The sequence below is a fragment of the Athene noctua genome, chromosome 4 (genome assembly GCF_965140245.1).
Source record: "Athene noctua chromosome 4, bAthNoc1.hap1.1, whole genome shotgun sequence".
Taxonomy (NCBI): Eukaryota; Metazoa; Chordata; class Aves; order Strigiformes; family Strigidae; genus Athene; species Athene noctua.
Genome location: NC_134040.1, coordinates 26,826,811 through 26,839,358, shown reverse-complemented (window position 1 = coordinate 26,839,358; position 12,548 = coordinate 26,826,811). Strand labels below are relative to the sequence as shown.

Genomic DNA, 12,548 nt, shown 5'->3' with positions numbered 1-12,548 from the left:
TATATTTAAATAATTTAATTCTAATTAATGCATAAGAAAGTGTATCTATAGGTGAAAAGAAATGTTAATGCGTATCACAAGGAGGAACTCTTAGTGACAGCCAGTTCCAGAAAAGACATAGGCCACAATATGCAAAATTCATCCTCAGAGGCAGCTTAACAGAGAAATGCAGAACTATTCACACAGCTCTTGAAGATAATTATAGGAGAAATTAAGCCCTTACAAATCAAAACCTAAGATCTTGCAGAAATTTCAACACTGAGGCAGATTTGAATACAGAAAGCACATTTACAAGAGTGATCTCATACTACAGATGTGGAAGAGAGAGATACATATCAAACATTATTTCCATCAAATTAATTAAAAAGGCAAAGAGTAAAGATACAGACTATGGGTACCAACTTTTGCACCACACCTGGAAAATACTGGTGTTAAGGAAAAAAAAGTGCTTAACCTTTAAGTTCACATTGATGTCTCTGTACCTACTTACACCATTTAGGTGCCACTGACCCCACCACACAGAGATGGAGTTTTTGAGGGTTCTGTTTCCTAACTGTGATACTCTTAAGTAGTAATACTCAGAATTTGTTCTGGTGACCTGTGGAGCTGTCATGTGTAGTTCTTTTCTTTAAGTCTCCTATTCAAAATACACACACTGAAACGAGATATTCAGAATTACTCTGTAAGTGGAGTAATAAATTTTCAGGCTAAAATTTCCAGAAAATGCTAAGCATCTATGGAAAATGCCCTTTCAAATGTTTCTGCTAAGCACTCAAGATCACCAGACACTTAAATTGTGGTTGTGTGTTGTTGAAGGGTAACTCCACACCACCACTCTACAACAGGAACCTCTGACCAATCTTGCCTGGAGAGTCTAATGACAGCAAGTCAGGAAAAAGACTAGAGGGGTTTATGGACATTTAGGAACCACACTGCACAAAATACAAAAGAACCATCATCATTCCATCCCAAATATGCCATTGAGGAGGCAAAGATGTACTGTATTAGCATACTATTATATCTACTCACTGAGGTTAATGTATGTAGAGTTACACAGAAACTTCCCTCATTTTCAGAAGTGAGACTGCCTCTTTGACCAAATCTGATGTTTATTTCAACAATTTTAAAATTAAATTTAAACCATTTTAATAATTTAATTGTAACAATTATAAGCATTAATATTTACACGCTGAATTTATTAAGTGAATCCGTTTCCAACCTTATGATTATTAAAAACATCCAAAACCTTTTGAGAGTATGTTGCTGCCTGATTTAATAGGACAGTCACACAATACATGACCTCATTCTAATGCCAAGCAATTATTTTAGTTTGCAGATGATATTACTACAGAATCACAGAATCATCTAGGTTGGAAAAGACCTTGACACCATATCCCTAAGCGCTATGTCAACCCTACTCTTAAACACCTCCAGGGATGGGGACTCCACCACCTCCCTGGGCAGCCCATTCCAACACCTAACAACCCCTTCTGGAAAGAAATGCTTCCTAATATCCAGTCTAAACCTTCCCTGGCACAATTTGAGGCCATTCCTTCTTGTCCTGTTGCTTATTACTTGGTTAAAGAGACTCATCCCCAACCCTCTGCAACCTCCTTTCAGGGAGCTGTAGAGGGCGATGAGGTCTCCCCTCAGCCTCCTCTTCTCCAGAATCCGTTTCCCTCAGCCACTCCTCGTAGGACCTGTGCTCCAGACCCTTCACCAGCTGCATTGCCCTTCTCTGGACACACTTGAGTAATTCAAGGTGTCTATTCAAGGGTGACACCAACTCACCTGCAGTAAGAGCTTGCAATCTGCAAAAAGATCTAAATTAAGCAGTTCTTCTTTAAGAGAGGAAGGAAAAAACAATACATCATAGCAATGTTGGTCCACACAGTATGTGTAACGGTCGAAGTCTGACACAGATTCAACTCTTGTGAATCCCTTCTTCTTCAAATCACTGAAAAGATCTTCAAGGCTGTTAACATACAACTTTGACCATTAAATACACAACAGTTACTTAAGCAATATAGTTCATATTGATTATATGGATTTTGCCTTTTATTCTTTTAGTGTGTGTGTATATACATATGCATATATATATATATATAAAATGCAATACTGCCTAATGCAGGAGGGGAATTCACTCTGGTTTAGGCATACACATTCTGGTTTGAAACAAGTTAATAAGTCTGATAAAATAAATTAAGAAAGAGGTATGTGTCTCCAGAGGATGATTCAAAGCATCAAAACATAAATGTCTGTGTGCTCAGGAGACACTGTAGCAAATTTACTGCTGCAATAGTTTAGTTCTTTCAATTGCTTTCAATTTAGCCCAGCTCACCAATGAAATTAATGGCTGATAACTGAAATAATCCTTCTGTAAATGTAATGAAGACATAAATGCTGAGGCTTGCAATTCAAATATCATAAAGATTCAAAAGTACATACACCAAGTCTTGTTTGCTGAAATGCAGTTTCAGATAGTTATGGTACACAGTACATTAAATGTAGGATCAATGCAGCAGCTTTTAGTTCAGTCTTATTTAAAGGCTGCAAAATCACAACCAGACTAAGACACCTTCTCTATCTTGAAAAGCCTATAACCTAAGCACTGAACATTGGTCCAAGACAAGAGTATGAATACAAAATTCTTGAAAATATAATAAAATGGACTACCTGTCTAACAAAACAGGTAAAAGGATAACCTGGTATGGTTCATGTACCAGTTATTACAGAACTGGGAACACCAGTGCACACATATAGTAGGCCACTGAATATACAGATTTTTAGAAGTGTATTTTTATTTCAAGCTTACACTACCTTACAGAATAAACACCAGTATTAAGTATTGTATCTGTCTTAATACCCTTTGCCAATTTTATGTATTTTTCATTACGGAGTTTACTCATATAGTTTTTTCTAATTTTATTTCCTCATTTATTTCGTGAAAGACCCACACAAAAAACAGAATAGTAAGAAAAACTGTTTCACAGCTTTCTTACAGTTTATGAATACCATTACTGCAATATATAAAAACTACAAACATAATACAATGTCACTGGACTAAGCAGAATGTACTGTAAGAAATTTAATATAACCTGGGAATTCTAAACCAAGTGTGTAGTAAACTATATCACTTCATATGTAAAAACCTCAATATTAAATGACACTTTACAGCCCTTACCTGATTTTTAACGTATTTATCCAAACACATAAAGGTAAAGCAGAAGCCCTTTGCTCTTGCTTCCGTATGGTTTCCGGTAGAATGTATTCAATTGAAAGAGCATCATGTTTGACGCGCCATCTTGCTAGCGCAGCTGCCAATTTGGTCCTAAAACTACAAAAGCATAGTCCCAAGTTTATTAAGTTCTATAAATGTTTACATCAGCTATTAACACACAACATTTCTATTACAATAGTATCTTACTCAGAAACCAAAACCGAACGTGGAGCCTATTTTGCACGCTGTTACAGAAAATACAGAGTTATAGGAAATTTTCTACCACAAACAAGTAGATGCAAGGTCATACTACATAGCCGAGACCGGTTTACTTAAATGCCCAAGGGAATTATGAATTACAAGACAACCCCCAAATATATCAATTTTCTCAGAAAGCTAAAAAAACCTCCCATGTTTTGGAACTGCAATCTGTGGAATACATCAGCTTTTTTTTGTATGTTTGAAGATATAAATACATATGTGTGCAGAATGAGCATTTGATAAAAGCTGACCCCTAAATGTGTACAGAAACAACACAAGTATAATGGCAACGAGGCATCAGTTTTATTATTACATGAGAATTTCAGAGGAAATATTCCCAGTCTTTTCGTTTCACAAGCTTCATGCATAATCTTGATACATGATAATTAAAAGCAAATAAAAATTACTGGTGAGCTACTTCAGATGTCAAGGTGCATTGCTTAGACCCTCCAGGAACCTTGCACTGATATTTATTAACTTTTTGGGCTATTCTAAATCCAGCAGCAACACAGGGTCCTTTCCAACCTAAATGATTCCATGATTCAAAAAAAGTTCTTAGCGTGTACACCTGTTTAGATAATGCTCTATTTTCCGAACTTCTGGTACAGATTCCTCTTCATCACAAATCTCTCGTGCTTGAAACTTTCGGTCTTGTAGATCATAAAGCATCACAACAAGCAAGCTGGTCAATTCATCTGGCTGCAACAGAAAAACAACTGGATAAAGAAAGTGACTGTGTCTGTGTGTGGCAGGGGTTTGATAGCAGGGGACAGCACTACAGCAGTGGTCCCCTGTGAGAAGCTTCTTGAAGTTCCCCCAGCTCCAAGTCGGACCTGTCTCTGGCCAAGCCAATTAGCGATGGTGGCCATGCCTCTGTGATAACATATTTAAGAAGGGGAACCTGGGAGAAGGAGGAAGAGTTGTGAGGAGGACACCTATGCAAACACCGAGGTGAGCGGAAGAAAGGAGGAGGAAGGGGGAGAGGTTTGCCAGAGCAGAGACTGCCCCCTGCAGCCCGTGGCGAGAGGGCAGGCTGTGCCCCTGCAGCCCATGGAGGACCCCACGCTGGAGCAGGTGGCTGTGCCTGAAGGAGACTGGGACTCAGTGGGAAATCCCTGCTGTTGTAGTTCAGCACTGGAAGGACTGCAACATGTGGGAAGGGCCCACACCAGAGCAGCTCAGGAAGAGTTGGAGAAACTCTTCCTCACTCTTGGGGAAGAAACTCTCACATTGGAGAAAGTTCGTGGAGGACTGTCTCCCATGAGACACGCTGGAGCAGGGGAAGAGCATGAGAAGTCCTCCCTGAGGAGGAAGGAGCTGCAGGACTGACCACACTCCCCATCCCCTGACCCTGTGCCGCTGGTGGGGAGGAATGAGAAATCAGGAGCAAAGCTGAGCCCAGGAAGAAAGGAGGGGTGGGGGGAAGGTGTTTCCAAGATGTGGTAATGCTTCTCACTGTCCTACTCTGTCTGTTAAGTGTTGTTGTTAGTGTTTGTATTAAATTTGTTCTTTTTCTTCCCCCAACAAGTCTACCTTTTGTCCCTGACCATGGGTGAGACATCCCTCCCTGTCCTTATCTCCATTCCTGAGCCTTTTGCTTTATTTTCTCCTTCCCATTCCTGAGGTGGAAGGGGTGAGCAAGCAGCTGTGTGGTGTTCAGTTGCCCTCTGGGCTCAAACCACGACAGTGACACAAAGCATGTTATACTTCTGCAAAAAGATCCATCTCAAACAGCAGTCTCCTATGTAAGAGGCATTAAAAACTCCAGTGAAACACTTATTTGTAAGAATATCAAAGTAATTCCTCATGCAGAGCTAGTAAAACACCATTTTTTAAAAACTCAAAATACACAACTTAAAAGTTATTTCGTTTATCAAAATTAAAAACATTCTCCATAAACACAGATAATATACTATATCTTAACAATTTTTAATGTTATCAGAATTTGAACTTTGAAATTATTTTCTCCTCATAAATTAGTTCCCTGAATAGCTAAGTTAACAAAAACTTGTCTATCAATTTGTCTCTTGTGGAATTCTTCAGCATATAGCAACTAATAAGCTCAGTATATAATAACCATTCTGCAGTTGGGACACTGGTAGAATCTCCTTCCCATGCCTTAAGTGTTTAAACCAGGGAGCATCTCCTTCTTAGAGACACTAATTAACAGCACTTCAGTTACTCTTGTCTACCTCTTTTCATGAAATTTCTACAGTCCTTATGGCTTCAAAAATTCTTACCTTCCTACAAATATTACCTAAAGTAGTTAGAAAACTCAAGTTATTAGGGAAATGCCACCACATACAAAGTGTTACGACATAAGTCTTACTTCCTTAGAAAAACAAGACAAAAATCAAATGTGTTATATTCTTTGCCTACTCACATCAATCTCCCCAAATAATATCAGTTCAAATTCATCTTGTAACTTTCAAAGGCACCAAAGACTAATTAGGAAATGAAACATGGGTTCAATGTATTATTTTTTCTGATGGGGTCCCCTCCCTGCTTTACAACTCCCAGGGTCAGGAAGGGAACCTGAGTTTTTTCCCCACTCACAAGGGGACACAGCTGGGAAGGAAAGTGCGTGAACATGGACTGGCTCATGGACAACATTGCTGAGCAAGTACTACACTGCAATAAGCATTAGGTTCACTCTCTTACCTTCTTTCTTTGAAGGTTTTGATTCCCAGCAATAAGGTGCAATAAGAATCTCACAGAGAACTTATCTAGAACCTCAGAGATTGATGCTTTAGACAACTAAAAAGGACGGCAGTATTTTAGTCTCAGGCTACCATGTAGTTCAAAACAACAAATGTTGTTTTGAAGAATGTTGCAGAATCCTCAGAAAAAATTAAGATATTACATCAAACTCAGAAAACAGAAAACTTACTTCCTCACAGAAAATTTCACTTACTATAGACTGGCATGGGTAAACACAACTATCTAACAGTATTTCTTCAAGAAGATCTTGATCTGCAAAAAAAGAATATTGACAAGTTACACTATGAAATGTACATGATTCTATGGGAGAAAAAAATAACTTGTAAATCACAAAAGAAACTGAAAGTTTAAACATTATGAAAATTAAGGGCAAATTCAATCACAAAGAGTAGCAACTCTAAATAATTCCTTTTCATGATGAAGTATAGAGTTTAAATGTTTGATTTCACAAAATTCTAACAACACTTAGATATATTCAAATATTTGAGGGATACAAGTAGTCCAGTAGAACAAAAAAATTCAAAGAACAAAAAATTCCCCAGATCTCTCATGTCAGGCAGAACCTAAGTACTTAGTTATTCTGTATTTTCTCTGATGCATCATTTCTGTTGTCAATTCTTGGAAAAGTTTTGTACTTACATTTTAGAGCACTGAAAGCCAGTTCATGAGATACATATTGGGAATATTCATCTTTAAAAGTCATCATGGGAGATGCTGAGTCATCGCCATACCGCACCAATATTCCTTCCTTACACTTTTCAGTACGAATGCTTTGAAAAATCTTAGCTGCATTTATGTATACGGAGTCATGATAGCCATTCTTCTCAATCAGAGTCATTGTTCTTTTTTCAACAGATCCTTTTTCATCTGAAATTTTCATTTCACTCAAGTCTGAAGTAACATTTGTAACATCCTCATGTAAAGACACCAAGTTACTTTCAGAACCTGGCATTTTTCTAGTAGCTGATTGTGTAACTGCAAGTCAAAATCCTGCTGCCTCTGCAAAAAACAAAGTTGGTATTGAATTATGACATTTTCTTTCACTAGAATACACTTCTGCCTTCATTTTCAAGTTTTCAATAGAACCTTTTTTCTTTTTAGCCTCTAATCCTGCAAATATGTATACACATATATCATCTATACTTCTATATATTTATCATCTTACAAATAGTAGAGAAGCATTTAATAGTTTTCTTACCTTATTTATTTACACTAATGCAGATAGAAAGACTGGTTACTTGTTTCAAAGAGGCCAGTGCTTTACAGTAAATGATCCTAAACAGACTATATGCACAGTTTTGATTCTCTACATCCAATAAGAAGCATTGTTATTGCAGCAGTATCTCTTACTAGGAATTCTCCTTTAATAAAGATGCTACAGAAATTTCAAAGCAGCCATCGTCCCTTCTGAAGAAGAACCATCTTGAAAAGAGTTGCAGTAAATTCCACATGTCCACTAAACTGCACGACTGTTCCTAAAAATGGATAATAGAGATCACCTAAGTGTTAATGTATTTAAAATATTATCTAAAGAGCATAATTTTAAATGCAGGAAATCCTTCTGACAGGCTTTGAATCTATTATCCGATTCTCCATACATCCATGTGTGTTTAATTTTCTATGTATCATACATTAACAATAAAATAAAAATTACCTTCCCCAGAGGTAAATATGGCTTCGAGAAAAATAAAAATGAAAAATCCCCAGTGTTAGCTGAATTCAAAAATATGTTTAAGTTCCACATAAAACCTACTTAAAGTATATTTATCACAGTGCTTGGATTTATTCTGTTTTCTCTGGTTGCTGTAACATACATTTATGACAATGTTTGGAGGCTTAGAAGTCAAGTTAAACGTTCAGAAGAGGGCTAAGCCACAGAGGGAAGATTTTTAAAAAAAAAAACAAACCAACTAGTCTTCCTGTCTGGAGAAGAATAATACAAGAGAACTGTGAGGAATTTAGCAGCTTTAGCACAGAAAGCCAGGCACGGATCGGGTGCTGAAAATAGTTCTGGATATTTTAGGATTAACAACAAAGAATATCACAAGTTGTTCTTTTTGCCAGTCTAAAGATCCAGAAAAGAAGGTGATAACTCTGACCAAATAGAAAGGATCTTGTCTTTTGCTACATAATTTAGTTCAGTACAAGCATTCTCAAGCTTTTTCCCCGTGCTCCCCCACATTCCACAGAATAAATTACATATGGGTCAGACATACTTGCCCAGCAATACTGTTTTCCTGTCCCTTTTCTCTCCATCACACAAAACAGTGGCGAAGGAGGACAGCAGCACGCAGGGTTGGAGGGGAAAGGAGGAACACAAACTGCTACTTCTCCAGCACACAGCCATGAAATGCCCCATGCTGAGCCAGCATTCCCCCATTCAAAGTCCCCTTCCCCAACACAGGTGACACTCAGCCCATGCCTCCCTTTTCCAAGACTGGCACAAGTCAGAGTCCACCCAGCCCAGCACGCTCGACAACTGACCAGTGTTGCTTCCTGAGTTCTGGTGGCTCATGTGGAGGATGCCACATCTCATTCTCCTTTCCCAAGATTTTCTCCACAAAACTGAGAGCTGCTAACCCTGTAGAAGCAACTTTTACTGTCTCTTTACAGAGGTCCTGAGTCTCAGACAAAGCTGCTTCTTGTGGGAGTCAAGCACCAACACCCTTAGTGTTAGATGCAGCACTGATGGATCCATGGAGCAAATGAAAATTTATTTTATGAAGCCATATTGAAGCAGAACAAGCAGTGTTATCAAAAGAAAGCACTATTCTCCACTGGAATAAAGTACCAGATTACCTCAACCAAACTGAAATTCTTGTGCTTGGAAAGGGAAAAAAAAATCACAAATGCTTTCAGGATGTTTGACACTAATTTGACCAGACCATACATATGTATGACTTCACAGACATGAGGACAGCATCTAAGAGAGACCTGGAGCTCAAACCCTTTGTCCAGCTGAACACGAAACATTCCTTTCAGAACATGTAGCCAGTGAACTAATGTTTATGGTGTCGGGACTTTCAAAGACTCGTAGGCTTCCCAATAACCGTCAGTGACTTCTTTGCCAAAGCCATTTTTGCTGACCCACAAGACACGCTGCTATTAAGATGATTTGATGAACACACTTGCACAAAAGACAAATGTCATCTTAATAAAGACGAGATGATAGTGCTCTGCCCTGTGCAGACATACTGCATGGTTGCAACACTGTAAATCACAGCTTGGACTACTGAACTCTGGGCCAAGCTTGAACATCAAGCTTGAATGATAGGAAGTTCAGCTGGGAAGAACTAGAGAAGAGAGAAAAGACCCTGCCTCTGTCTATGGAAAAAATGAGCTGAATCTCAAGGGGGTTGCTGAAGAGAGATGAAAAAAGAATGTGAAGATAGAAAAAATTAAAATCAAAGTTTATAATATTCCTGAGTGCTACAAATGCTAAATCAATCTGATTTGGACTCAAATCCAGCATCTCTCCCTACAGTCTTAGCACACTGATTCAATGGCAAAAATACATAGGTACTCTCAGTGAACTGCCTGACTAGAGGTACAACTGCCTCATCTAAAAAACAGAAATTTGTTGAAATAAAGTTTCCAAGTTCTTCTCACTATACTTCCACACTGTTTTCCTTAAGCTTGATCATATTTGCAAGTTAGAGTAGTAACAGGGTATGCAGAAGAAAGGATCTTAAAGGCACCTGTGACTAAAATTTAACGGACACTTATGGGACAGCTGTTGTAAACAGTCTGTATTGCAAACAGCAAGCACCTATCTCAGGACAATATTGGTTGAGAAGGCGCAGAAGACAGACAAAGTATCTCCCTACTTCTGCTTCCAAGTCATAATCCACTAAACTGCTAGCAATGATCAGGACAACTCCCTGAGCACAACAGTTCAGCGAGCAATACCAGTAGCACCACAATGCAAAGGGGGTGCTTCTTGTGTACATTATTTGTGCAACAGGATGTAGAAATCTCTCTTCTGAAAACACCTCTATTATGGATGCAGATAGACTCCTGTAACACAAGTTACTGTTAGTCAAGTACAAACAGTAACAATAAAGATAAAAAGATAGCAGGCTTCAAATAGCAGAGTGAGAACTAGAGTGGAGGTTGGAGAACTAAATTGGACCATGTTGCTTTACAGGCAGACAGTGCGAGGTAGGAGGCCTGGAGACATTCACAACAGTTTTTCCTATCCTTTTTCCAAAGACTGAGCAGACCTCTCAGCTGCTCTGGCAGGCTCTACATTTGAAACATTCAACACGTCTGAAACTGAGCCAACGGAAAAGCCACTAGAAGAGCACCTGAAGAGAATGTGGGTGAGAACAGAGACTTTATGCTCATGCTCTGAGGAAGCTCTTGAACAAGACATCTGAGGTAACCTTTTTCTCACTCCTTAAACCACTAGGAAAAAGTAACACATCAGGTATCTATCAGGCACCCTCACAGGATTCCCGCTGAACAAAACTATCTCAAAACCAGGAGGTTTAAATAGATGAAAGAGCTTTAATCATTGCTTCCCAATACCAGAGTACACTACCCTTTTAGCTAATCTGATTGCCAATGGAATTGAAGAAAAATTGGATTCTTTTATTTGAATGTTCTCCGTTTCGAGTGGAGCTGTCCACAGACCATACTGTTTTGCAATTATGAACAGCACTAGACAAATACAGTATTTGTAGCACATAATATAGATCCATATGAATAGCAAAGAAAAAATGTTTCCAGTGTATACATAACTTCACTTAAAGTGAAAGGTAACGAGTGTATCATAAACACTCAGCTTGAAGGATAGCTCAGCTTTGACTTAATGAACTCAAGTGAACAGAATTATGTCATTTATTCACCACACAGCATAGGAAAGGATTTACACACACACTAATTCCTCTGTATTACCAATACATGTATTTTTCTTCTTTATTTATCACCTTTGTCAGTAGCCTCTACCATTATACAATTCAGGAAAAGATAAACAATAAACAACCCCACAGCATTTGTGTTGTACCAGGTACAGCAGGCAGCCTGGCCACCCAGTACTACTTCATATTAACAGGAATTCATGAAAAGTGGCTCTGTGAGCATTCACACGGTTCCTCAGACACCAACAAACAGTAAATCTTTGACAGCCATCTACTGTAGTTTTTGTCTTACTAATTTTATGGGTATACATGACCATATCTGCTTTCTAACAGCAACTGCAACTGTCTGATACAGTTACAATGGACGGCAAAGCTTCTACTGTCCCCAACTTCAGTTAACTAAGCTAGAGGGAAGATTAATGGAAGTCAGGAGAAAAAGCCAGCCACGAGACCGTTCCCCAACTCCCCTTCATTTATGAGAAACGGCCCCTGACAACTCATAGTACTGTCACAGAAAAAAAGATACTTCTTTGTATAAACACGCGAAGGGTTTCTTGAAACACTGGGCTGAAAGGCTTAAAAAACAAACAGCCCCCCCCAACCCACACAGGCGCGAACGCAGCAACGCCCAACCCCCTCTCCCTGGGCAGTAACCCGAGGGTCCTTTTTTATCTGACAGGGTTCCTCCCCCTCGCTTCTCCCTCCGGGGAGGGCGGCGCGGGGCGCTGCGGGGAGAGGCGGCCCCCGCCAGCGGCCTGCCCTACGCTGCCGCCGGGCCTGAGCGGCTCCCCCGGGCCGCGCCGGGGCAGCCCGGGCGCTGGAGCCCCGCTCCTCCGTCCCCCTGCCCAGCACGGGAGCGGCACCCGCATACCCCCGTTAACCCTTACCGCCGGCGAGGCGTTCCGGCGGCCCCGCCAGGCCGCGGCCCCGGGCAGACAGGGCCGGGCCGGGTCGCACCGCGCCCGGCTGGGCTGCGGCGGCTGCGTTCGGGAGGGGGCGACACGCCGCCCCTCTCTGCTCGGCGCGGGGGCTCCGCCTGCCCAGCTCTCCCGCCTGCCCGCGCCTCCGGGCACCAGCCCCGCTCCCGCCTGGGGCGCTGCTTCGCGCCGAGGCGGGTGCGAGGGCGCGGGGCGAGGAGGCGCTGCGGAGCGGCGGCGGGGCGGCGGCGGGAGGCGTCAGTCCGGCCGGGCGGGTCGGGTCCAGCGCCCGGCGCCGGGCCGAGCCCTTCCCTCGAGGGAGATGCCAGGAGTCGCATAATTAATTCAGAAGCCACACGAAAGTGCCAAGATCCACCCTGGCAACGGCACGTGTGCGTGTGTCTGTAAAATGGTTCTTAAGAGGAACACTCCCCAAACAGTATTAATTCTTCCAAACTCCATGACCACTTCAGAAAATAAATCTTACCAACGCTTGTATTCCTCCTGCATCGAAACACCACCCGTTACAGGACTGGAAATCCCACAAATACAGGAACAGCCCCAGAT

The 12,548-nt window shown here is 40.9% G+C and overlaps 1 protein-coding gene across 4 annotated transcripts in view; it reads right to left on the bottom strand.

The window, feature by feature from the left end:
* NSUN7 (NOP2/Sun RNA methyltransferase family member 7) overlaps window positions 1-12,178 on the bottom strand; it is a 31,241-nt gene extending 19,063 nt beyond the window's left edge. For 2 of the 4 annotated variants that reach the window (XM_074904713.1, XM_074904710.1), the window contains exons 1-7: window positions 11,952-12,178; window positions 7,401-7,677; window positions 6,842-7,201; window positions 6,396-6,454; window positions 4,050-4,180; window positions 3,185-3,337; window positions 1,792-1,975 (exon numbers count right to left, since the gene is read on the bottom strand). In XM_074904713.1, the coding sequence (XP_074760814.1) occupies window positions 1,792-1,975; window positions 3,185-3,337; window positions 4,050-4,180; window positions 6,396-6,454; window positions 6,842-7,154 (840 nt within the window). In that variant the 5' untranslated portion in view covers window positions 7,155-7,201; window positions 7,401-7,677; window positions 11,952-12,178. Of the gene's footprint in view, window positions 1-1,791; window positions 1,976-3,184; window positions 3,338-4,049; window positions 4,181-6,395; window positions 6,455-6,841; window positions 7,202-7,400; window positions 7,678-8,418; window positions 8,446-11,951 lie in introns of all 4 variants that reach the window. The other 2 variants (XM_074904711.1, XM_074904712.1) reach the window with 2 other exon arrangements.
* Window positions 12,179-12,548: the final 370 nt, after the last annotated feature.